Consider the following 24,514-nt stretch of genomic DNA (forward strand, 5'->3'; position numbering starts at 1 on the left):
AATTTCAGCCCTCAACAAAAGTTTGTCCTCAACATGTTTGATTGTCATATCAGTCAAGTACCTTCCCTAGTCAAGATTCCTTGCTATCGTGTGTGTGTGATTGTATTTAGTCTATGCATTAATGTAATTGGAAAACTTCAAGTAAGTGCTTATGTTTTGTCAAGGCATCAAATTATTTGTTAGGATTAGTTTCCACTCCAAGTTATTCATCAACTTTATTTTGTGAGTCAGCTCATCAGACCTACCCTCCCACACTCTAGGTGAAAGGGAACATACATTCCACCCCCAAGCTAGTCAGGTAGAGTCATCATGTGACTACTTTCATTCACTCATATGCCTCGACAACCCTTAATTTTTATGGAGTTTTCTGGTTATGCCATTACATAGAGGAGTGTCCCTTTAATTCTTCAAGTTTTAAATATTAAGGAGTTTGACCTTAACCTTAAAATTCTTTGATGTCTCAGCAAGGAGAGAGTTATTTCCTAAAAGTTTACTCATCACCTTAAGTAGAGACACCTACAATCGTGCTTATAATTTTTCAAAGAATCAAGTCTAAGGTTGGTTCTTTTCTTTCGACAATCTTAAAGATAATTCTGGCCTAAGTAATTAAATTATGCTTTCATCATTGGGCAACCCTAATCCATTCCAAACAATAGACTTAACCTATTTACATCATGAAAACCAAAATGTTTAACCAATTATCATCAATTGCTTTTTAACAAAGTGTGATGCAATACCTCCCCCAAACTTAAGGGATGTATTGTCCTCAATGCATGGAAAATTTAACTATATGTATCTAAATGCAAATGCAAAGATAAAAAGAACAAATAAAAATGTAATATTATTGTGGTGGGGTTGCTTGACTGGATGCACGCGTTCTACATCATTTTGAAGGAGGGGGACTTTTTGATTCCATATCTTCTGCTACAATCATCGAGGGAGATGGCTGAAGGACACAGTCCGGTGTTCACTTAATGTTCACTTAATGCGTCACTTAGTGCTCGAGGCTTGTGCTGGTGTTTGTTGGTCTTCAGTTGGAGTGGGTTGTGCAGAAAATGTAGTTTGTCTTTGAATTGGTTCATGAGTTGGCGTGGCGTGATGGATGGGGGATTGTTCTGGTGCTTGCTCGGGTGCGGGTTGAGAAGGGATTAGAGTGAAATATTCATTGGCAAAGAATTCAGGTGGAATCTCCTGAGTGCTTTCTGAAGTAGAGAAGGATGAGTTGAGGAATTCATCTATCTCGCTGTGACTTTCTTCTAGTATGGGCAAGACATGAGTGGCCATTGAACGTCTATGGGTACTTTTGTTGGAACATTTTGTGTCGAGACATTGAATGTACTACCGCCAGCAGTGTGTTTCAGGATAACATCGGGGAAGGGCGACAAGTCTTCATTGTTGATTGGGAGCAACTCCTTGAAAAAGGTGTTGAGTTGTGCATCCCTTACCTTGACATAGCCAAAGAAGATCTCCATGTTATTTTCCAAACGCTCGATCTTCTCATGGGTTTCTCATGTGTATGTGACCACTGCTACCATTCTGGCACGGCAATAGATTTGACTCCTCTCTCCAGACCTTCATGCGGGGCATTATCTTCAAAGCTCATTAACTCTGGCACTTTCTTCTTAGTTATTCCCTCATTTGACTTGATGAAGTCCTCGAATGGTTCCTCAGGGACTTTCTTCTTCCTGCACAGAGCAGTTATCTAGTTAGGAAATAATTTCTTTTTACACAATCATGGATTTGCTCGAAGATAATTTCTCCAACATTAATCACTCGCCCATAGATTATCATGTAAAAACATAAATCTTTTCACTAGAACGGTCGTGGGAGGTCAACATTAGCTTGCCCTTGAGAAAGTTATTCCAAACCTTCACTATCAGTTTAAGGGCTCGGTGATATACCCACTTTCTTGTCGGCGTGTTTCCCTTGGATGTGGCCCATCCAAAGCAGAGGTCTTTAAGTACTCCACTGTAAGTTTCTTGGTCTGTCTCAGTGATAAACTTCTTGTGTTGATCCTCTACTTTTCCCAACTTGAAATATCAGTTGAGTGCTGAAGGGGAAAACCAAATGAGTTTTCTCTCATATAACGGTGTGTTGGGATGGGTCTTCAAGATGGGCACAAATTCCCAAATCATTGCCGGTGCTATGGCTTTAGGATGCCGAGCAGATTTCTCCTATTTATGTTTTCTAACCACATCCATCACTTCTGGTCCAAATGATTCTTTGTTTTCTGAATGAAAAATGAAACCATCCTTCAAGTAAACTTGTCATTTTTGGAGGTTCTTGAATCGTTTGTCAGCTTCAGCCATCTAGAAACCTTCAAATCCTGCTGCTGGAGCTGGATTTTTCTTTGATCTGGCCATGATACTTGTTGTTACAGTGTTTTTCACGGTGGCGATAAAGGGGAAATTTAAAAGGAAAAAAAATTTTGAAGGAGAGAAAACGGTGTGCATAATGAGGAAGATGGAGTGTAAGTTGGTTTTTCTGGAATGTTAATGGGTGGTTTATTTGGGGAAATTTGGTCAAAACGAGTGCGGAAAAGATTTGGCGTTAATAACACCATATTTTATATAACATAAAGTGGGGAGAAGATTACTTTCTCTCTTTATAATTACCCTAAAAAAATTTGTATTAGGGTTTCTCTTCCTCCTATACGTGAGTTCTCACCCCATGTTGTCACATGTACCTTGCATGCCAACAATAACCAAAAAGAACAAAAGTAAAGTGAAAAAGATAACTAGTGAATGACTGGTATACGATGAACGGTCTTGACCATCTTGATTTTAGCTTGCCTGGAAATAATTTGTGTCGTGAATTATAGAGCAGCACTTATGTTCCATAATAAATTTTCCTTGGCAAATTTTACTATCATGCCATCATTTTGTTTTTTCTTTGCATATGCAGGCATTTTCGTAGGCTTGAGCTCTGAATTCATCCGTTTTATTTAGTTCCAAGAGTCTTCTTTCTCCAGCAAGCTGAACATCCATGTTCAATTTCTTGATGGCCCAATAAGCTTTATGTTCAAGTTCCACAGGTAGGTGGCACTCCTTACCGTAGACGAGTTTGAATGGGGACATTCCTAGAAGTGTCTTAAATGCTATGTGATAGGCCCATAGTGTTTCCTTTAGCTTTGGCGACCAATCCTTTCGGCTTGGGTTGGCCACTTTCTCAAGGATCTGTTTGACTTCCCAATTAGAAACTTTAACTTGTCCATCAGTCTAGGGGTGATATTCTATGGCTATCCGATGTCGCACTCTATATCGTTTCAATGCCTTGGCAATTAATTTGTTGTCAAAGTGTGTGCCTTTATCAGTGATGATAGCTCGCGGTGTTCCGAAACGGTGAATATGTTCTTGTGCAAGAATTTCAGCACAGTATTGGAATCATTTTTAGGTGTTACTATGGCTTTCACCAATTTGGACACATAGTCTACTGCCAAGAGTATGTATAGATCACCAAAAGATGTGGGAAAGGGTACCGTGAAATCTATCCCCCATACATCGAAGAGTTCAACCTCCAGAATGTTTTCCATGGCATCTCATGTGTCTCTGATATGTTCCCTGTTCGTTGGCACCTATCATATAACTTGTAGAATTCATGCGCATCTTTAAACAAGGTTTGGCAATAGAAACCGGATTGAAGAACCTTCGCCATTGTTCTCATCCCACCAAAATATCCTCCATACGGTGATGATTGACATTGAAGTAGAATTTCTTTGTATTCTTCTTTTGGGACACATCTTCTGATTATTTGGTCTCCACATTGATTGAATAAGAAAGGTTCATCCCAGTAATAGTGTTGCACATCATGTCTGAACTTTTTCCGGCCTTGGCTAGATAAATATGGAGGTACAATACCACTAACAAGAAAGTTGACTATATCAACATACCATGTCATAACCGTGACAAATAAAATTTTCTCATCAGAGAAATCTTCCTGAATGTCTTTCATGTTATGACAACTAATTTTGTTTTCTAGTCTAGATAAGTGATCTGCCACTTGTTTTTTCGTACCCTTTCTATCCTTTACGTCTAAATCGAACTCTTATAGTAATAATATCCATCTGATTAGCCTAGGCTTTGAATCTTTCTTATTGATCAAATATTTAATAGAGGAATAATTTGTATGCACAATGACTATAGTTCCTATGAGATATGGCCTAAACTTATCGAATGCAAATACTACTGCAAGAAGTTCTTTTTCAGTTGTGGTATAGTTTACTTGTGCATAATTAAGAGTATGACGAGTATAGTAGATAACATGAAAGAGTTTACTTTTTCATTGCCCTAGCACTGCTCCAACGATATAATCACTAGCATCGTACATGTGCTCGAAAGGTTCATTCCAATATGGTGGAAAAACGATTGGTGTTGCTGAAAGTTTTTTCTTCAAATCTGTAAAAGCATTTAAAAAATCATCATTAAATATAAATGGTTGATTTTATTGAAGCAAAAGACACAAAGGTTTTGAGATTTGAGAAAATCTTTTATGAACCCCTGTAGAAGCCTGCATGTCCAAGGAAACTGCATATGCCTTTCACATTGGTGGGTGGAAGTAGATTTTCAATTACTTCCACCTTGTCTCTATAGACTTCAATGCCTTGACAAGAAATTTTGTGACCCAAAACTATTCCCTCGGTTACCATAAAATGGAATTTCTCCCAATTTAGTACTAGGTTGGCTTCTTCACATCGTTTCAGTACTTTAGATAAGTTGCCGAAGCATCGATTAAAATTGTCGCCTGAGACGGAGAAGTCATCCATAAATATGTCCATGCATTCTTCCACCATATCTGAAAAAATGGCCATCATACATCTCTGAAAGGTTGTTGGAGCGTTACATTGCCCAAACGACATTCATCTAAATGCATAGGTACAATATGGACAAGTGAAAGTAGTATTCTCTTGATCCTCCGGTGCTATGGCTATTTGATTGTATCCTGAATATCCATCAAGGAAGCAGTAAATGCTTTTCCTGCTAGCCTATTAAGCATTTTGTCAATAAAAGGAAGGGGAAAATGGTCTTTCTTTGTGGCTTTATTGAGCTTCCTATAGTCCATACGTATTCACCAGCCCGTGACTGTTCTCGTAGTTAAAAGCTCATCATTTTTGTTTTTGACCACGGTCACACCACCTTTTACAGCATCGGACTGACCCATGAGATATGAATATTGGATAAATTACTCCAACATTGAGCCATTTTATGATTTCCTTCATTACTACCTTCTTCATGATCAGATTGAGTCTTCTTTGTGGTTCCACCAAAGTGCTATGACTGTATTCTAAGTTGATCTTGTGCATACATATGGTAGGGCTGATTCCCTTCAAGTCTGCTATGGTCCACCTGAGAACTATTATGTTGTGAAAAAACATTTAATAAACTGTTCTCCTTCTCGGAGGTTAGATTTGCTGAAATTATCATTGGTAAAGTCTCATTACTACCTAGGTAGGCGTATTTCAAATGCGATGGCAATGTTTTAAGTTATAATGTGGGTGTATGCTATCATGATGATTATGGGGGGCTAACTTCATTAAAATCTAAGGGTTCAAATTTCATACATGATCTAGCATGAAGGAAACTAGATTGTTCCTCTGATTCTTTTCATAATCTGCTTTGGTGTCATTGGCAGGGAACCTGTTTAGTAATTTGTTATAATAACTGTTGCCAAGGCAAGAGTTATCAACATCCTTTTTCTGGAATTTGTTCACATGAGCCATGATTTTCGTGTTCATGCATCATAGACATCAAGTCGTGGCACAAAGTGTTGTATTCATCTATTTTTAAAAATTCATCTTGGCCAAGATTTGTATTTTCTTCTTCCTCCATAGAGTCCATATATCTAATGAATTGGCATTCTTATGAATCGTCCACATATCTCATAGAGTTGAAGATATTGATTGTGACACTTTGCTCTCCTACCCGCATCGTGAACTCTCCCTTCTCGCAATCTATTAAGATTTGTCTAGTGGCCAAAAAGGGTCGTCCAAGGATGATAGGTGCATTTTCAATGGCTTCGTAATCTAATATGAGGAAATCATCTTGAAATACGAAATTTTCCACTTTTACAATGACATCTTATATTCTGCCCTCAGGACGTACATAAGACTGATCAACTAACTGTAGGATAACTGTGGTTGGGCAAGAGCTATACCTTTTTAGTTTTAAAAATATGAACTTTGGTATTAAAGTTATGCTCGACCCTAGGTCAACGAGAGCTCTTCCTACAAAGTTGTTACCAATTGAGCATGGTATCACAAAACTGACAGGGTCTTTTTGTGTGTGGGAGTTTGCTTACTGTAGAGTAAATTTCTGTTGCCGCGACAACATTTTCTACCCTTATCTTCCTTGTGACAATGTCTTTTAGGAACTTAGCATAGGAAGGCATCTTCTCGATGTTATCATTGTGTTTCTTGAACTGGATGTCGCAACATTTTCTTGAATTGGATGTCACCATTGTGTTTCTTCAATCATTGAGGAAATGGTGGTGGAGGTCTCGTGTCATTTGTTGTCAGTGCTAAGGAAATATTGGCCTTGGCCATAAATTTCCCATTACCTGGTTGATGATTTTTGGAGCCTTCATCCTTTTCCTTCTCTTCTAACAATCAATCATGTTCCATATCTTCAGCTCCATTATCTGGTTTTGTAATGCCTTGGCTAGAATTTTCCAGCTGTTTTCCCCCAAACTTGTTATTCTGGTTAATCTGTGTCCCACTCCTTATTGTAAGTACACTGCACTATTCATTTCCATGATGTTTAGTGATTTCATTATCACTAGGGAGACTTCAATGTGGGTGAGAATGTAATGATTTGATGATTTGACCCACTTGGTTCTCCAATGCTCTCAAGGATGAACTATGGCTTTCCAAAAGAGCAGCTTGACTTTGCAACAAATTTCCTTGGTTTTTTATTGTTGATGAGTGCTCTTGCATCAGAGTCTTTGTTGAATCCATGAAATCTTTTGTCGAGGCCATGAATTCCTGTAATGAAGCTTCCAAGGAGTTAGAATTAGAGTTGGTATTAGAAGAAGGAGTTGTACCTTTAGTGTTTTGACAGGGCATCTAATGGTGGTGATTCTAAAAATATTGATGTTCTGAGTTACTCTACTGTGGCCTATTATAATTTCCTGCCTGATTATTGTTGGTCCCTTGATTACCCCATGAAAAATTCGAATGTTGTCGCCATCCAGGATTGTATCTATTTGAGTAGGGGTTATTGTATCTTGGTTGTAGTTTCCCACAAAATTGGTGGACTCCTGGTTTTCTAGACATTCACTCTCATGATTGTTGCCGTGAAAAAATAGGCATGCATTACTGGTTACTTTTATTTCTCTCACCTCATTAGGACGCTGTAAAATTTTCAACATATTAGTTATGGCAGAAAATTGAGCAGCTACTGAATCCTTACCCTCAATTTCATATGCTACAGATACTTTTCTACGGTTCCCATCCTTGTAGTCGAGAATTGATAGTCATTATTTGTTATCCTATCGAGGATATCAAAGGCTTCATCGGGTGATTTGTCAAGTAAAGTACCATTTGCTGAGGCATCCAACATCATTCGAGTAGGTGCATTAACTCTATTGTAAAACATCACGACTTGACTCCAGTCATGAAATCCGTGGTTCACACACTTGCGAAGTAGAATTTTATATTTTTCCCAACACTCGTACATTGACTCATCAACACCTTGGCAAAAACTCGTAATGTCATTACGTAGTTGTATATTCATATTGGGTGGATTGTATCAAAGTAGGAAACCCTTACATAAATACGCCCAAGATTCCATTGAGCCTGAAGGAACTCCACTGAGCCAAGCTCTCACTCTATCGCGTAGGAAACTCTTCATACATTCCTTTTTGTCGGAATGAATCGCACACTTCAAGAAAGGCACAGATACGTTGTCTAGCACCCTCATTAGGTGAGCCACCAAATTGATCGATGAAGTTTAGCATGTTGAACATCATCAGTTTAAGCTCAAAATGGGTTGCTTGTATTTCAGGTGCCATGATGTCTGGATTAAGATCGTCAAGAATTGGATTTAAGTGATCTCGTATTGATCGTGATCTTGTAACTTCTCTCTGAAAATTGTTTTCCACTACATCAGGATCTGCCTGATCTCCGATATTGTTTCCTTGAAATTCTAGTTGGTTCATATACTCTCTAGTTCGTTGGTTACGTCGCCTTTGTCTGAATAACTTTTTAATTTCAGGGTTGAATGGCTCTAATGGTTTACCAGCAGATCTCAGGGTCATCCAATGATAAAACCTACAAAAGAAAAAAAACACGTTAAACTAACTAAATAAAAGGTGACAAGAAAAACTTGTTATGACGAAAAGTAAAAATTTCGTCAGTCGCCAATCCCTGGTAACGGCGCCAAAAACTTGATCGCTTGTAAATGTATATGCTAAGCTAAGAAATTCTATGAAAGTATACACAATCGGATCAAGTAATATAGGGTAAGTGAGTTATCGTCTCCTCAGGGATTGGTCGGTTCTTTTTAAGTTTCACCACAACCAGAACTAGTTGTCACAAGCTAATTCCTGAAGTCTTGTCAAACTAGAAAACTATTAGTAATAAAATAAAGCAAGAAAATATTATAAAGTATGGCTGCAAACAAGTTTGGTCGAGACAAAATAATTATTCAAAATATTTAAATAAACAAAGCAAAGACAAGCGTTGATTTAAATATATTCAAAACAACCTCATATATTCATACTTTTCACAGAGCACTCATGCTAATATTTTGTTATGACAAGCAATTATTCTAAGTCTATAATGAATTGTTATGATTTGCTTAAGTTGCCTGATAAGATTACTAAGTATTCTTAGACGATTTTATGGCAATACTACTCAGCGTTAACTACAACCCTTGGTTTGTCAGACTATTGTTGTAGCAATACCTCTCAGAGTGAACTATAATCATTGTCTATCCTACTCTAGCGTTTATCCCTTTTAGTTGATTGAAACCCTCTCCTTATCTCTAAGGTAGACAAGTTAGAACATCACCATCCCAGATCTATTTCGTTGTTCACATAGATCTATCTTAATTATCTCGAATCTAAGAATCAATATCTAGACAAACAACAATCTCTCGATGCTCTAAAATTGTCAAGACGTGTTTTACCTAGACCCCAGGCAATCTCTTAAAGATCTTAAGTGTCAAGGAAAAATATTTAAACAATGAACAAAACATACATGAGCAAAATCATAATTCATCATTCATAAAACATAAAATAATTGTTTCGGCAAAACAAAGATTAACAACAAGTAAAGCAGTTCATCGTGTTATCAAAAAGTCAACCAAAGTATCATCGTTTTAATACAACCCCAAGCAAAGTAAAGATATTAAGAACAAAGGAATGACCACTCCTAAAACACGGGGCTCTGTCGTGACATCTCTGATCAACACTTTGCCTGCCCTGGCGACCAGTCTCTCTCGAGGCCTAACGCCGCTCTGCTATAGGTTGGCTATAGAGGGCACCAAGGAAGGTCGGGGTGGGAAACTATGGGGAAGCGCTGCAGTTACTCAATCACGCTTTAGTTAAAGCTCTTCTTACTTCCTAGCCCCCCTTTTTGAAGGCTATGACTGGGTATTTGTAAAAAGAAATCTCCCAGGGTTTCGCGTAAGTGAAGATTCCCTAAATAACTGTTATTTTCTTGTCCAAGCTAAAAAAAAAGGAAAAGTGGCTGGTTGTTGTCAGAATCTTGAGGACTTGCTTGCACGTGAGGGTAGTTGTACAATTGGCATATGATATAGGCAATTTATCATATCCGCTTTAGACATGCAAGATAAACCTTGCCTTGGCGAGATAAATCTACTCCTCACTGCCTATATCTTCTTTATTCCATTGGCCCTTACGAAATACTTTGTCGCGACTGAAATTTTCTTCCTTAGTTAATTTCCTGTACATAGACAATCCACACAAACCCTTTCTCCTCAGCAGCATCAGTCAAACCAAATAAATTTTTCGAAACAAAACTCATCCACCACATTCAATTATAATATAAATACAACTAAATGCAACTAATATGCTTTGAATACTTTGTTTAGACGAGCAATAACTTAAGTAAAAAGACTAGAAATAGAGTATTTTTATGGAGTTATCACTAAATGTTTTCAAAATGGATTTAAAAACTATATATTATACATTTTTAAAAGTAAGTTTCCAAAAACTATATATTATATATTTTAAAACTATATTTATTATTCTATATAAAAACCCCAGATGAAAAAATGTGTCTATAGCTGCCTCTCTTTGCCTATTTATCGTGTAACAAAAATAGGGAAAAGATACAAGGACGTAGATTTTTGTTCGATAAGAAGAGGGTCCAAAAGCAAATTTTCTCCTGTGAGTTTGATATCTTTCTCTGTGATTGAAATCCAACTTATCGAATATCTTCCATCGCGAAGTTAAAATTCGACTTGAAAATTCTAATAAGTCATGACTCCCTGTTGTTGAGTTGAATTACGGGTGATTCCTTCATCATGAAGTTGAGTGATATTGAATGCTTCAAAAATGATATCCTTTACTGTGAAGTTGAAATCTATCTCAAAATCTGAACTGGAAAATGGCCTCTTGTTGCCAAATCGTAGTTACCCTTGGTCTCATTCTTGGCTTAAAGACCTCGGTTTGAAAATTTCACCAGAAAGTAGTTTATCACTGTTACCATGCGATTGATACGCCCTCAAACTAAATGGAATCGAACTCAAAAATTTTCGTTGACATATATCTCTTCTCGCCTTGAGCTATGCTATAAATTCGACTGGGAGATAGTTCCTTGTTGCTAAATTGCAGCCAACTCAGATTTTTTCCTAACTTACACACCTTAGTTTAAACTTCAACCGGAAAGTAGTTCCTTACTGCTACCATACGATTGATATGTCTTCAAGATGAATGGAATTGAACTCAAAAATATTCATTAACAGATAACTCTTTTCGCTTTGAGCTATAATGTAAATTCGATTGGGAGATAGTTCCTTGCTGCTAAATCGCAGCTAACCCAGGTATTTTTCCTAACTTAAAGACATCAATTTAAACTTCAACCAGAAAGTAGTTCATCGTTGCTACCATGCATTTGATACGCCTTCGAGTGAATATAATCGAACTCGAAAGTTTTTGTTGACAGATAACCCTTCTCGCCTTGAGCTATGCTGTGAACAATTCCTTTAAGTGAAGGATGACTCCCCTTCGTGGGTTTAAGCCAGTCATAATTCCTTATATGACTCCGCTTTGTGGGAAAGCCAAGTGGTATATTCTTCTGGTGGTTCCCATTCGCAGGTCTGAACCAGGTGAGATAATATTTGGATAACTCCCCTTCACGGGAAAGTCATGTGGTATATTCTCTATGTGACCCCTATTTATGAGAAATCCAAGTGAGGTAGTCTATTAGACGGATATCATTCGTCGTAGAGTTGAAATCTAGATTGAAAACTTTAACTAGAAACTAATCACTCACCGTTGAATTAAGTTAAACTGAATTCATTCTGAATTGGCTCTTCGAACTCGTCGAACTCGATTTGAAGTTGATTCAATGATCCATCGATCTTTCTATAGGTAAAGTTGGTTGAGGTGTAGCACCTAACTGCTGTGTAAAGTAACCACCATCAATTTTTTGAATACACTTTTGAATCGAGTATCCTTCATCATGAAGTTGAAACTTGACTCTAAAGTTGTAAAAATTATATATGCAGAAAATGTGATGCTCTTAAGTATGTCTAAGATGTATGCACAATGAATTAGTTCTTTTTTTATTTCTCACACAGAGTCTCATTCTTTGTCTATTGGTCTTGTCCTTGGAATCGATCATGCCCCAGCACTAACAGCTTCATGGAAAATATCTGACATTTGTTCATTTGTTAACTCAATCCAATGATCTTGTACTCTTGATTGTATAGATCAATTTTAATCTCGAAATTCTTAAGTGTTCTTTTAGCCTTTGTTTACTTGAGGAAGTAAGACTCTTTTGCATTTCGGTTGATGATAAACTACTGGAACTGGTTGAATCTCATCGTAGTTGACACATCAATATTTAGTGAAAGGCTTCCTTACGTGGCTTGGAAGCTCAAATGGAAACTTCTAAAGCCAATGCTACCTTCTCTAGTATCCGTAAAATTATTCTAATTGTCATGAAAAAAGACTGTTGAACAAGAAGGCATGATGCCTTGAAATTTTATCAAGCACCCTCAGTGCTTCTTGCAAGTTCTCAACTTCTTGTACTCGTAGAGTACTTTGAATTTTCTTGCATGGGGTATCTTGGCAACAAATCTTATCTTTACTCTAAATTTCGTTTAGTTATAAGCATCTCACTTTCTTCATTTCATGCTCATTTGGGTTGTCATTATCATTAGGGCTTGCATTCTTTCTTTTTATTTGATATGACATCCTCAAGTACAACAGTAAACTTATTCTTTAGGAGGGACCCAATAATGAACGCATTTCTCGTCATCATGGGCTAAACTCTTTTAAGCCAACTCATTGTTGAAGGTCTCTTGCACCTTACTGGATGACCATCTTCATAGTAAAAGAGATCCTATGTTGGATAAAGAAACTATCTGTATATCTTATACTCATTTTGAAATGATTGGTTAAAATGGTTATTTTTCCCCTTTGATCTAGTATCACGCTTGGTCGTGGATTACAACACTACCTTCTTCTTTACAACGTCAAGCTCTGTTTTGATAGGAACCACATCAGGAGGCATAGGTGGTGGACAGAGAAGAGACTGGAAACCTAGAGATGGCACATATTATTTCAGGTTCTTCAACCATTTTTTTTGAGAAACTATGTCTTGTCTGAGATATATCTCCCTTTAAAAAAACAGTTTTGGTATAAAAATGATGTGATTCGTTTATTTGATATTCAGTGAACTGTTTTCAAAAGTTATAGCCCTTTGAAATGTGCCAAGATCCATGGGTGATATGAGAAGGTAATGCGATTTGGTTTGATTTTCATTATTTTTGAAATAGGACGTAAACAAAATAGCGCAACTAATGTATTCAACTGTAAGGCCATTTTGAGAGCATTTCTATTTCAATTCTTAGGAATCTTCTATTTATTCAATTTTGCAGACTCCTTAAGTAGAGACAGTGCCAAAATATCGATCTAAAAAATAAAAACCTCTGATTGCTTTTGTGTAGTCAACTATGAAAGATGTTTCTTAACACTCTTAGTCCATCTTTCATCGAAATTTAATTTTAATTCCATCTTTATTTTCGGCCTTATTTCCTTTATTTAAATTATACTTTGTTAAACTTAATGTCCTCACTTTAGGTTTTGCTAGGTGATTCATCTCGACACCTAGTGGCCAGTGTCATGATCTGAATGTACTCATATTCATAAAGTTAGAGAACTTAACATTGCCCATTACACTAGTAGAATACCCTTAGCTAAAGGATTCAAGTGTCAGAAAGTCTTTGACTTGACAAACTCAAATGAAACGCACTTCATAAAGCTCAGACATTACCACCATAGCTCCTTTAGATATTACCTCTGAAGATTAACAACCTACTACTTTCAGCGGAGTGCCCTTAACATTGTTAAAATTATCGTTCATTAATATCATATTAATTCTTCGATTTTGAAATTTCCTAAGTTTGTCAGGAAGAATCTGTTATAGTCTGACTGTCAGTGGAAATCAGAAAATTTTATCTTTAGAGCTAAATTCCTAAGCAACTGATCTAAGCCAAATTTGTTTATTCCATAATTTCATTTGTGAAAATTTTATATCGTCACGGAATGTCCTTAACAGACATGCAAACTAATTGGTCTTGCAATGTCATGCATAAGAGATGCCCCATCTTGTCTACTTTCATACTTGTACGCATGAGAAAACTTTTTTTTCTTTTTCGGGTAAAAGATATAGATCTTTTTTAAAGGAATTTGATATCGGCATATGTCAAAAGGCTATAAACTCATTTCTAAAAATGTGCATTTCATTATACTTGATATTCACTGAATTTTAAACAATTCTTTATTACTCAAAGAAATGTCATTTTAAAAAAAGGTTCAAGCATATAAAAGATAAATTCAAACAAGACATTATTTCACAAGCAACACAACTCTGTGGTAATAGTGATGATCTCCTCTTGTCTTGTCCCAAGATACCCTGTTCATTGATTCACTTTCCAGATACATCTCCAGTTGCACAAACATCCGCTTCGGGAGTGTCATTGCTTTCATCATAAAACTCCAACTATTTTTGTCCATCATTAGCTGGATCAAGGCTCTAAATTCGACATATTCTTGTGCATCATGTCCGTCCTCATTGTGATAACAACAATGACTACCACTTTTTTAATTTGATGTGTTAGAATGCGGTAAAAGAAACCCTGCATTTATCATTTTCCTCCATACCCAAGCAAGAGATGACTTCACTTCAGAAACTCTAGTTTTGACCATTTTCTTGGTGATTGCATTTTCCTCATTCTCTTGGTGATTAGATAGAGTGTTATCTGCAACGTTAGGTGATCCTGAATTATTGAAATGAATCTAGTTCATATTGCGCATTCTTTGGAAAATTCTCTTAAAGGCGATGCAGTTTTCAATAGTATGTCCCGAAAGACCGCCATGATATTCACAGTGTGCATTTTCATCATACCACCTGGGGTATGGGGGCTTTTGAGGTTCATCTGGATAAGGTGACACTACATGTGTGTCAAAAAGTTATTGATAAAGCTCTTTATATGTCATGGGAATAGGATCAAAATGTTATTTTCCTTTTTCTCTCCTTGGTTCCCTCAAATCTTATCTAGAAATACGTGACGGTATAGTTGCAATTGGTTTTGATTTAGAGATCGTAACATTTTTGTTCATGTTGAAAGAGTTGGTGTTGTTGATCTCTCATTCTCTCTTCTTCATGGGAGGTTTTCTACTTGACCTACCTTTTTTTGTCTTTTCTTGCTTGGTCGTTTCTACCATATTTTCTTTAACTTCCTCATCAAACTCCAGAATATGGTAATAATCTGGACTATTTTGAGGGTTGGTTACAACGGCATGTACTTTCGCGGCAGTGAAATAACCAATTGTGGAGTAGGTGGTACAACCATCCCCTCAGATGCCCCTATCCCAAGAACATTTATTTGATTTAGACCAGATAACCTTGCAACGATTTGATTAACCAAAAACTCTTGGCGTTTAGTAATTGATTCCAAAGTGCTTTAATTATTCTGACTTATTTTTTCTTCAAGCTCCCTTTGTAACCTCAGTATGTTCTCTTTAAGTTGAGTGATCTTAGCTTCCATTTTCTTTTCGTTGATCGAGTATTGGGAGGATGAGGTGTGTCTGATTTTGTTCCTTTTTTGATGAGACATCTTCTGTTAGTTTTTGTGAATGTAATGAAAAGAAAAAGAAAAATAATTCAAAATATGTATGATGCATGAAGTTTCTACATTCTAACTAAGTCTTCTAGGCCATGAATGACTTCTAACAGGTTGAAAAGTCTTCTTCATTCTCTTCACAGGCTAAATACCTTATCGGACCACTCTATCTTCTCTCACTAAATCGTGCAAGTGATGTTCCTCTTTCTGTACTTTCTCTAAGAAGTCTCAAATGACCATATCTCTAGCTTTCACCCTTTGTTGAGCTTGCTCCCAACGAAAACGCCATTTAAATCTTCCATCAAAGGGAACTATCTGAAGCTCAGTTTCTTGTTCCTTAAACTTTCCACAATGACCTCTAACTCAGTTATGGTTTTTCCATCATGTTCTTGCTGTTTTTGAAAAGACCTCTTCGGATTAGCTACCATAATCTTCAGTTGTTTGTTCTGGTGTTGGAAATCTAACAAACGCGTTAGGGAAGTCTTTAGCTATTCTTTCAGTGTCTCCTTTTCATCTTGTCCTTCGAACTTCCTTTTCAGGCTGTTGGCTTCACTTTCCAGTATTCGAAAGATCTTTTCAGACTGTAATTGTTCTAAACTTGCTCTTGACACCCCTTTCTCAAATCTTTTAACTCAAAGTAGACTTTCCTATATTCTTTTTCTAGTTTGTCTACCCGATCCTTATGAGTATCAGCATCTAACTTCCACTGGAATCTTTCAGCCTCGAGTTCTCTTAGCCTTTTTTAATCTCTTCCTTTTCAACTTCAAATTATTTCTTTGCTTTCTCCAATTCGGAGGGAACTAGTTTAAGATGTTTTTCCATGGACCAAGTATCTCCATGACCTGGTACGAGAATGGTGTCATTCTTTCTCAACTGCTGCCATTCCAAATAATCTGGAGTAAGCATGTCTTTAGCAGTCATGACATCCATATGAAATATCTTCTTCCATGACTCAGTTACATCTTTGACATTCTTCTTGTAGTTGTCCTCATGGTATGTAAATTCTGATCCAATTACTCATGTGTAGTTGGGACAAACTAGCGTGCCCCATACTGCCGAAGTGCCAAAAGTGGATATTATTCGACTCTTTCCCATAATCCAAGTAATATTATGATTTATGAGTCTCCACATTGATAAAGAATGTCATTATGGGTTAACCAAGGGGCTCTCCAGGTTATGTACTTATATTGAAGATGTGTGAATACTTCTACCCATTTCTCTTTTGGGATGCCTTTTTGCCACTTTAGTGTAAGGAATTCTCCTAAAGGAGAGTAAGTGGTGCTGAATCGGCGGTAATAAATCCCGTCAGTCTTCTAGAAGTTTCTATGGATCCAGACATGAAGAAACTGTGTGTACCCTATAAACCTTACTCCCCCATTATCGGGTTTACTCGTTTCGGGATTTGTTCGAACAGTTCCACCATAGCCGCCTCGATGTATCTCAAAGTTTTTGGGAAGATAACCAAGTCGTAAAGACCCAGTGCGAAAATGTTTATCACCTTCCATTCATCTGGATGATTTTTCATCAGTTGGTTTATATGGGTCCAAGCAATTCTCTCTCCTTTATCTTTGTGCTAAATCCGGTCAGTTACCCATTTCTCATTTACCCCTACAACCTTTGCCGGTCCACTCTTGAAAGGTCATCTTTTGATGTGCTTGGTGTAGACTTGGTCCATTTTGATTCCTTCGTAATGTAGCAAAGCAGTAAACTCTTCGATTGTGGGTATCATGTCTTCTTGGTTAAATGTGAAATAACTATACCTCAGATTCCATAATTGCATTAAGGCTTGAATTAGGGGCACATCTATCTTGACATAGAGTAGAAGCGCGATATCACCGTATCATTGGCAGAATTTCCATTTCCGGTCTCTTTTTCAACTGTCCCAAATTCTCTGTAGTTCTTGAACATCATTTTGCTTAAGGATGACATAAACATAACTAACCAGATCTGACAAGTTTCCTTGTAGACTATCTCTCTTTTCCTTCTGAGTCTTTCTGACCATAGTCGGGGACCTATGCGTTTTTCACCTCTTTGATTACAACCCCTTTGTCCATTAATGCAAATTATTTGTGTTTAACAAATACTCTTTTGTGGATCAATCACCTCTAATAAATGATGCAAATGATAAAATAAAAAGAAAACAAAAAATGAAAGTAAAAAATAATCATACTCCACATGATATCTACCCCACATGCTTTTATTCTTACCCAAACATGATTTCTATCCCGCATGTTAATTTTTGAGCAAATCCTAACCGCATATTTTCTAGTTCGTATGCTTTGAACAGAAAGTAAAACAGGAAATAGCTCAAACATCCTAGGTTTGAAATAGATTTTCGGGGTGGGCTCTAATTCCTTATAGTCTCCCGGTTTAGGTTCTAAAAAGTGGTACCTGAGTTCTCCTTGTTAGTGCCCCTTGGGCTTGCCAGACCCTAAGTCCTAAGCATATTACAAACTTATGTGGACCGAGTTAAACTCGAGAGGGCACATTCCCTTATGTCTGTATGGAGAATAAATTCACACGAAGACATAAGGTACATGAATCTCGAAGGCTACTTGCTAAGCCTATACAAAGAATAAATTCCCACGAAGGCGTCACTTTCACCTCCACTTACGAAAGGATTTGTAGCTCGGGTATAGAGCCTGAGATGAATTTTTCAAAAGCTGAAATCATTGAAAAAAACATCAGTACAACTATTTATTTGAAAAATAATCAAAGATAAAAAATAAGGATCGAATAAATAAATTAAAATTTAAACTTACAATTTTCGCTTAAGAAGAAAACCGAAAATTAACTTTGGCATAACTCACTTACCTGTCCTCAGCGGGGTCGCCAAGCTGTCGTAACCGTCCTTTGGGTGCGCCCGAAATTGGCCTTCGACTTAAATAAAACATGTTAGAGCCTTCACCGATCATTTTTTTAAAATTAGGTTGATCAGACACGTTAATTTACCGTCTTACTTGATCTGCATTTTACCATAAACATGTCAGATTCGAGAGTCGATTACAATCAAGGAAGGATTAGCACCCTTGTACTGCCCTTTCGATACCAATTTAATTTCTCGGTTATCTTAATTGCGAAAATTAAAAGTTAAATTAAATTTAAAGATTCGATTCGAACTACTTACCTTTGATCGACTAAACTTATCCCTAAAAAATAAAAAAAATATTAGATTATAAAATAAAATATATAAATAATTTAAAAAAATTTAAAAAGGTTTACAAATGTTTAAAAATAGTAAAAGAAGTACATGTTAGGATTTTTTTAAAAAGAAGAAAAAATGATAACAAAAAAATTAAAAGGATTAAATTAAAACAAATTAAAATTGAAGGACCAAATTAATGCTAAGGATGTGCTGTAAGGAAAAATAAAGAGTTAGAGGGGTTAAATTGAAAAAATATAAATTATAAATAGGGACTAAATTGAATTAATTAAAAATTTAGAGATAAAATTGCAATTGGTGACCAAAATGAATTATGCTTCAAAAGTATAGGTACTGCAGAAATAATTTAAAAATCTCATAATTACAACCTAGTCCCCTTATAAATACCCCTAAAATCACCTAATTCCCTCATTTCTCACCCTTTTCCCCTAAACCAAACCCCTAAAACTCTCCCAACTCTCTCCCTTCTTCCCCACCCGGCCGAATGGCGACCAATCACCGACGTAGCCCTGCCGCTATCAACCGGCGCTCCGGCCACCACACCGGTGGCTGAAAAAAAAGAAGCAAAATCAACCAAAATACTCTTCTCGATCCCGTGAGCGTGAAACCAAAGCCCAATCACCCTAAAAAGACCCCAATCAACATAGATCTAAGTTTTTAGGTTCGAATTTTCACCTTTATCGGCTAGCCTTTTTAACTTATGGTGGTCGATTCCATCCCTAGCCGAGACTAATGTTGCTTTTATGCCTTTTTTTGCCTATGTTAATGCTTTGCTTGGTGTTTCGATATTTGGTTGTCTGTTTTTTGTTTTTTTTTGTACACTTTACTGCTCGTTTCTGTGTTGCTTTCTCGTGGTTCCCTTGATGGCTTGGTCTAAGGCTTTTTATAGCCTCAAACTCGACCGTTGTAGTTTCGAAATGGGCGGGATCTCTGTCCGATTCTTTCGATGGACGTTCGGCCGAGTGTCGTTCGTGTAGACTGTTACACCGACCTTGCAAAAATCCTGGCCAGTTTTCGAATCATGCGTGGCGCTCCCATACTAAGCCCTTCCTTAATACAAAACCATAGTTTGATTTTTTGGGCTGGCTCGGTCGAGCTGCACTTTTGACTGGATTGGACCTGTTAAAATTTAATAAATAAATAAATAATAATATAACCTAATATATAAATAATAAAAATAAATAAAAAAAGTAGAAAGAAAAAATTATCCTCCCCAAAAAATATAATATATTAATATTTTCAAAAACCTTTTTTAAAAAACTGATTTCAAAACCGATTTAAAAACTATATACTATACGCTTTCAAAACTATTTTGAAAACTATATATTATATGTTTTCAAAATCGTTTTAAAAACTATATATTATAAGTTTTCAAAAATATTTTTTAAAAACTATATATTATATGTTTTCAAAATTATCTGAAAAACTATATAATATATTTTTTCAGAATGGTTTTAAAAATATATATGTTGTTTTAAAAGTAAGTTTCCAAAAACTATATATTATATATTTCAAGAACTATATTTATTATGCTATATAAAAACACCGGACAGAAATACTTATCTACACCACCAACATCCCATATCTTAGTTTTCTCATCCTCATAATGACTAGAACTCCTTGATGAAAGATGAAGATTGTAGTGGATGTAAACTAAATCTTCAGCACGACTCAGATTTAACTTATTCGTCCTAAGTGAGTGGATAAAGGAATAAGTACTCCAATTTCTTTCACAACAAGAAGATGAAGTAGGTTGTCCAAACACTTTGATAGCCAAAGATTGGAGCAATGGAGTTTCAACACCAAAGTTAGCCCACCAACTTTTTGGATTCGAAGAATACCTCTTTGTAAGGGAAATCAAATCTTCAAAAGGCTCACTCTTAGGTGAGAAACAAACATATTCATCCATGACTTTGTCATAATCATCATCATTTGGAAATAACCTACGAAATCCCTTCATTCTCTCTCGAGATATTTCATCGTCTCTATAAGGAGCAACTCTAACAGGATACACGGTTAGCAAACTATCACTATAAAACCTTTAACATATTAAAAAGAAAATTACACATATATCAAATAAAAAGAGGTGAGAAAATAAAATCCAAAACTAACAAAGCTACGTACCTTGGATTTAGTGAATAAGCTAGATAATGAAGAGAAGTATAACTCTTTGTCCAATGAGCTATAAGAATCTCATAAACAACGTGATAAAAAGGACTGAAATCTGAAAGAAAACGTTTTTTGTTCTTGTATATTTCACACTTCACTTTCTTAATCATGGAATCCCACATCTCATATACCAAATGAAGACATGGCTTATCAGTGTCACGTACTCTAAGCATGTCATAGATGAGCTTTGTGAAATCAATGATGTAAGTTGTTTTATCCCACCAATCATCACTTATAAGTTTTTCCTTCATAAAGTTTACTTTCACCATATCATCCTCTCTATAATAATTCCATTCATCACTTATGACCATTTCTTGAAGTACATTCTTGATGAGCTTAAACCTCTTAAGCATCACAATGATTGAAGCAAAATTAGTATCGACAACTGAAAGTAACTTAAGATGACTAAATCTTTGGAATATTACAAATATCATGTTGTGGTTCATGATGACATTCTTAATTTATACAACATCCCCATGAATTTCAGTAATTCAATGGCACACGTCATATGTTTCCTCAATTCCCTCGATATGTTTTCTCAAACAAATGTTCTTCAAGGCAAGATTAAGTGTATGGACAACACACGATGTCCAATAAATATGAGGATACATGCTCTTAATAATCTCTCATGCCCCTTACAATTAGTTGCGTTGTTTGAAATAATTTGTACCACATTTTGATAACCCAACTCATCAATCACTTCTTTCATCAAATTGAAAATGAAAAACTTAGGCAAAAGGGTAATTTTTCCCTTGTAGTAGACTAAAATTATCCTTTCCTCCCCTATCATATTTTTTCATCAATTTAACCATAGAAGTTGCTCAATTGCATCATCCTATGCCCTACACCTAACTTAAACCCTAAATTATAAATATTAAACCCTAAATCATAACTCTATTGTAATCACCATTTTTTGTCCTGTCATGCCCTGCACACCAACTCAACTCAAACACCCATGCCCTGCCAGCTCCACTCCCCTACTACCTCTGCATTGTGCCCATACAGCTTCACCAAATTCTCACTAACAACCATACAAGACAAGGAAAATAAAAAAAACAGGGATTTTTATTTTTTAATTTATTATTTTGTAATAAAAAATGGGTTATATAAAACCCCAAACAAAGATGTAAAAGGGGGAGGTCTTTTCTTTTCTATCTCTTCTTCTTTTTTATGAAAAAGCATGGTATTCTTACTCTGGTTTTTCTATCTCAATAAAAAGAACAGTTGTAACAACTCTCTTCTTCCTCATTCAAACAAATAGAAGACAATACAAAGAACATTTTGCTAAAAAATGTCTCCATTTTCTTTTTTCTTCAATATTGGAGGTAACTTTACTTATCGTTTTGAAATAAAATATAAGAGTGGAGAGTTTCGTTTTTACCTTTGCCTTTCGTAGTCTGATCGGTGGGGAAGAGTCCGTCATTCGCATGGGTTGAGCATGAGAGGTCGGGTTTATTTTAGAAGAGTTTGATTTTGTTTTCCTTTTGGCTCATTTTTGATTTAGTTGAGAAGAGAGAAAAGTTATAGTCCATTTAGAGTGTGTTCTAGCTCCCCTTAATCGGATGGAGAGTTGATCGAAGTATGGAGTGGCCACTAAGGCGGTGACCGGTCGTTTCACCTTTGGTTTCGTTTGGATCAGCGCCATATTGTCAAAAGAGGAAGGATAAGAGGCTTTAGTTTTATTTAAGATCAGGTTTAGTTTTAGGTTCATTTTAGAATTTAAATTAAATTAGATATTAAAGCTTAAGGTAAATCAAGTCCAGGTTGCTATAACTTGGTCGTATATTTGCATTTTGGTCACCAGTTTGGGCCATTTTTACTTTATTTCAAATTTACAGGTCATTATTGTTATTTTCCCATTGTTAAGCTGTTAGGTAATTGCTAAGGTTTTAAAATAGGGTAAATCATGTCCAGGTCCCCCTAGTTTAGGCGCCTATTTACACATCATTCACTAAAGTCATGTTTTTCTTATTATTTTTAATTTATCTATTATTTTTTATTTATTGCATTTCATGCACTTTTTCCTCTTATTATTGTATTTTAATGTTTTATTATTTGTTGCAATGGGTAATTGTTGTTTTGTAATGTTATTGTTTAGCCATTAATGTTTATAATTTTGCTATTTAATTTTATATTTACTAGGCATTTTTAACGATTGTTAGTTTATATTTTATTTACTCGTTCCACACTATTTGTAAGCATGTTTTATTATTATTATTCCTTTAGTTTATATAATGGCAATATATATGATTTATTTTCTTTAATAACATGTTTCATTATTTTATTTGACATTTTATCGCATGAATATTCGAATTATGCATTCTTGCTACCATGAATAAAGAGAGAGCATTCTTTTATAGAGAATAAATCGATGAGATAGCATTCCTAGTAGTTGGAGTGCGAATCTTGCGATTACTTCTCAAAATGAGGAATGTTCTTTATTAAATAATTCAAAACAAGTTAATCAAATTTAATAAAATGAATCATACTTTAATTTCGACTCGAATCTACAGTTTCTACTATTACGTTAACGTATAAACAACTAGGTACCAATTTTGGGCGTTATAGTGGTGCTTATTCTTCCCCATGCGTAATCGACTCCTGAATCCTTAAAAATGAATTGCTGGTAAACGTAGACCAACTTTTGTCTTAAAAACGATTTTTCTTAAAATTGTTTTAAAGGTGTTTTTAAGTATTCGACCTATCTAACCCAAAGGTCGATGGCGACTCTTACTCAATTTAATTATATATATATATTTTTTCCCAAATAAGTCGTATATTTGAGGTTTTCATCGAAAATTACTTGTTTGTAAAAAAAGATGTTCCAATAGCTTGGCAACTCCGCTGGGGAAACTTTAGAGAGTCATGTTATAAGTCGATTATACATTTTCGTAGTTGTGGAAATTATGAGTTCGAGTATATAGTTAGCTTATGATCATTTTATTGAAATGTTGCATTACTATACATTCTTTATGTAAATTGTTGTACTAATGTCTAAATTTATGTTTTCAGCTTCACCAAAACTTCTCTTGAAATTTTTTATTTTATTTTTGATGTTTTATTTGGTCGAAGGTTTGTGTGTTCCTCCTCACACACCTCACGTGTATTTGCATGACATAAGTTCTATACCCGAGCTCTATCCCAATTAAGTAGGGGTGAACGCTTTTCTCTCGTAAGAATTTATTCTTTGTATGAGCCTTAGAAAATAACCTCTGGGGTACGCATGTCTTATACCTTAATAAGGATTTATTCCTCATATGTGTATAAGGAAGTGAATATCCTCGAATTAAACTCGATTCACTTAAGCTTATAATGGGTTAGGATTGAGGACTTGAAGCCCAATGGGGCATCGAAAATAATAACAATTCGAGTACTTTTTTCCTGTTAGAGCTGGAACCATACATATATTGAACCATAGAATGGGCATCCTAGGCAGAGCCATTCAAAACCTATTTCTGTTAGTAGGTACCGAAATAAGTGTACACGAAGGAGGAACGACTCTAAACCTTTACATTTAGCTTTAAATTCATAAAATATATTTATTTTTGAATGAAAGCTGTGAACTAGATACCATGCGGATATGATTAATTTCTTGAAATAAATCATGTTAGGAAGAAAGCATGTCCAGATAGAATTGATGTTTAATAAAAGCATGCTTTCTGATAACTCCATAAAAAGACTCAAGTTTTAGTCTTTTCACTTAAGTTATTGCTCGTCTAAACAAAGTGTGCACAACATTTTAGTTGCATTTAGTTGCATCTAGGTTATATTTGTTTGTGGTGGATAAGTTTTGCTTCGGTAAAATTTATTTGGTTTAACTGATGTTGCTGAGGAAAAAGTGTCTATATGGATTGTGTATGTGTAGGAA

The 24,514-nt window shown here is 35.7% G+C and overlaps 1 protein-coding gene across 1 annotated transcript; it reads right to left on the reverse strand.

The window, feature by feature from the left end:
- Positions 1–1,528: 1,528 nt before the first annotated feature.
- LOC120171839 lies at positions 1,529–20,957 on the reverse strand. Its single transcript, XM_039179472.1, has 3 exons — positions 20,602–20,957; positions 20,037–20,516; positions 1,529–1,685 (listed from the first exon to the last, which is right to left on the reverse strand). The coding sequence occupies exons 1-3, from the start codon at positions 20,955–20,957 to the stop codon at positions 1,529–1,531; spliced, it is 993 nt and encodes a 330-aa protein (XP_039035403.1).
- Between the last annotated feature and the right edge of the window lie 3,557 nt (positions 20,958–24,514).

Source organism: Hibiscus syriacus, unplaced genomic scaffold, assembly GCF_006381635.1.
Source record: "Hibiscus syriacus cultivar Baekdansim isolate YM2019G1 unplaced genomic scaffold, ASM638163v2 tig00111837_pilon, whole genome shotgun sequence".
Taxonomy (NCBI): domain Eukaryota; kingdom Viridiplantae; phylum Streptophyta; class Magnoliopsida; order Malvales; family Malvaceae; genus Hibiscus; species Hibiscus syriacus.

Bases quoted from the DNA above. Each gene is read 5' to 3' on its own strand.
- LOC120171839 (XM_039179472.1), bottom strand. From the start codon at position 20,957: ATGGTCATAAGTGATGAATGGAATTATTATAGAGAGGATGATATGGTG. The intron at 20,517-20,601 runs GTACGTAGCTTT...AATATGTTAAAG, and splicing joins GCTTATTCACTAAATCCAAG to GTTTTATAGTGATAGTTTGC. The intron at 1,686-20,036 runs GTATTTCTGTCC...TGCTCTGTGCAG, and splicing joins GATGTTGGTGGTGTAGATAA to GAAGAAGAAAGTCCCTGAGG.